A 956-nucleotide genomic window follows, 5' to 3' on the forward strand; every position below is an offset into this window, starting at 1 on the left:
TCGGAGGGACGGGTGCGTTTGTCCCCCTCCGCCGGTCCCTTTGTGCTCCTCCCGCCCTTACCCGGACCCCCATCGCTGCCGGCCCCAGAGCTGCTCGCCTTCCCCCGGCACTCCTCACCAGCTTATATGTCTCCATGTCCGGGCTTCACCCCGGCGCCCAAGAACCCGCGGTTTCCGTCTCCAGCCTGTGGAGTTCTCACCCACAACTCTGTCGCCATTAACTCCTGTTTTGTTGAGGCTTTTTTACTGGGATTACATTCAGACTTTGCGTTACTCCCCTTGTCCTCTCCGTGTCTACCCTCTCCTGGCTCCGTTACCTGCCAGGCGTTCGGCTCACTCCTCTCCCAGCGTTTCAGCCATGGCACCCTCTGCTCCTGTTCCTGCCCACTGGGCAGTCGGTCTCCTTGCCAAGGGCATCAGGTGCCTCTGACCTCCCCACGCTTTGCCTCACAAATACCTTTCTTAAGAGGACCTCAGATCCATGTTTTAACTCAACAGCTTCTTTCTCCCTGCTCGCCTGTGCTGTTGGGTCTAGTTCTAGTTCTTCTCTCTGCGCATCAGAAATTATCTGGTCTGTGGCTTTGGCCATATCTGATGGCCCCATGCAGCACCACCTGCAAGTCCCTGTACCATGTTTGTTCTGACGCAGGTACCCAAACCAGCAAAAAGCTGTAAGAGTAGTGGCACAAAAAGTTACTTCTTAGCCAATTGTGTTGTGTCGCAGGGGCAGACCTAACCATGTTATGCCTCAGTGCTCATCCTCAGCCAGTGGCCCGACGCACAAGTTTTACAGGCCAGTTTTCTGCCAGCTGCCGTCCATGTGACTTGCACACAAAGATAAGTAAGTCCTTTGTGAGAAGAATCATTCTCCTGCTTTCGGTTTTGGTATTGAAACTGAAAATCAGGCCTCAAACACCCGCTGCAGTTCCAAAGAGCAAGTTGTGCTTTGTTCTACA

The 956-nt window shown here is 54.0% G+C and overlaps 1 protein-coding gene across 1 annotated transcript in view; it reads right to left on the reverse strand.

Moving 5' to 3' along the window:
* PSIP1 (PC4 and SFRS1 interacting protein 1) overlaps positions 1-136 on the reverse strand; it is a 36429-nt gene extending 36293 nt beyond the window's left edge. Inside the window, exon 1 of the mRNA XM_009891511.1 lies at positions 62-136. Coding sequence (XP_009889813.1) covers positions 62-136 — 75 coding nt within the window. The remainder of the gene's footprint in view (positions 1-61) is intronic.
* Positions 137-956: the final 820 nt, after the last annotated feature.

Source organism: Charadrius vociferus, unplaced genomic scaffold (assembly GCF_000708025.1).
Source record: "Charadrius vociferus isolate BGI_N301 unplaced genomic scaffold, ASM70802v2 scaffold198, whole genome shotgun sequence".
Classification (NCBI taxonomy): Eukaryota; Metazoa; Chordata; class Aves; order Charadriiformes; family Charadriidae; genus Charadrius; species Charadrius vociferus.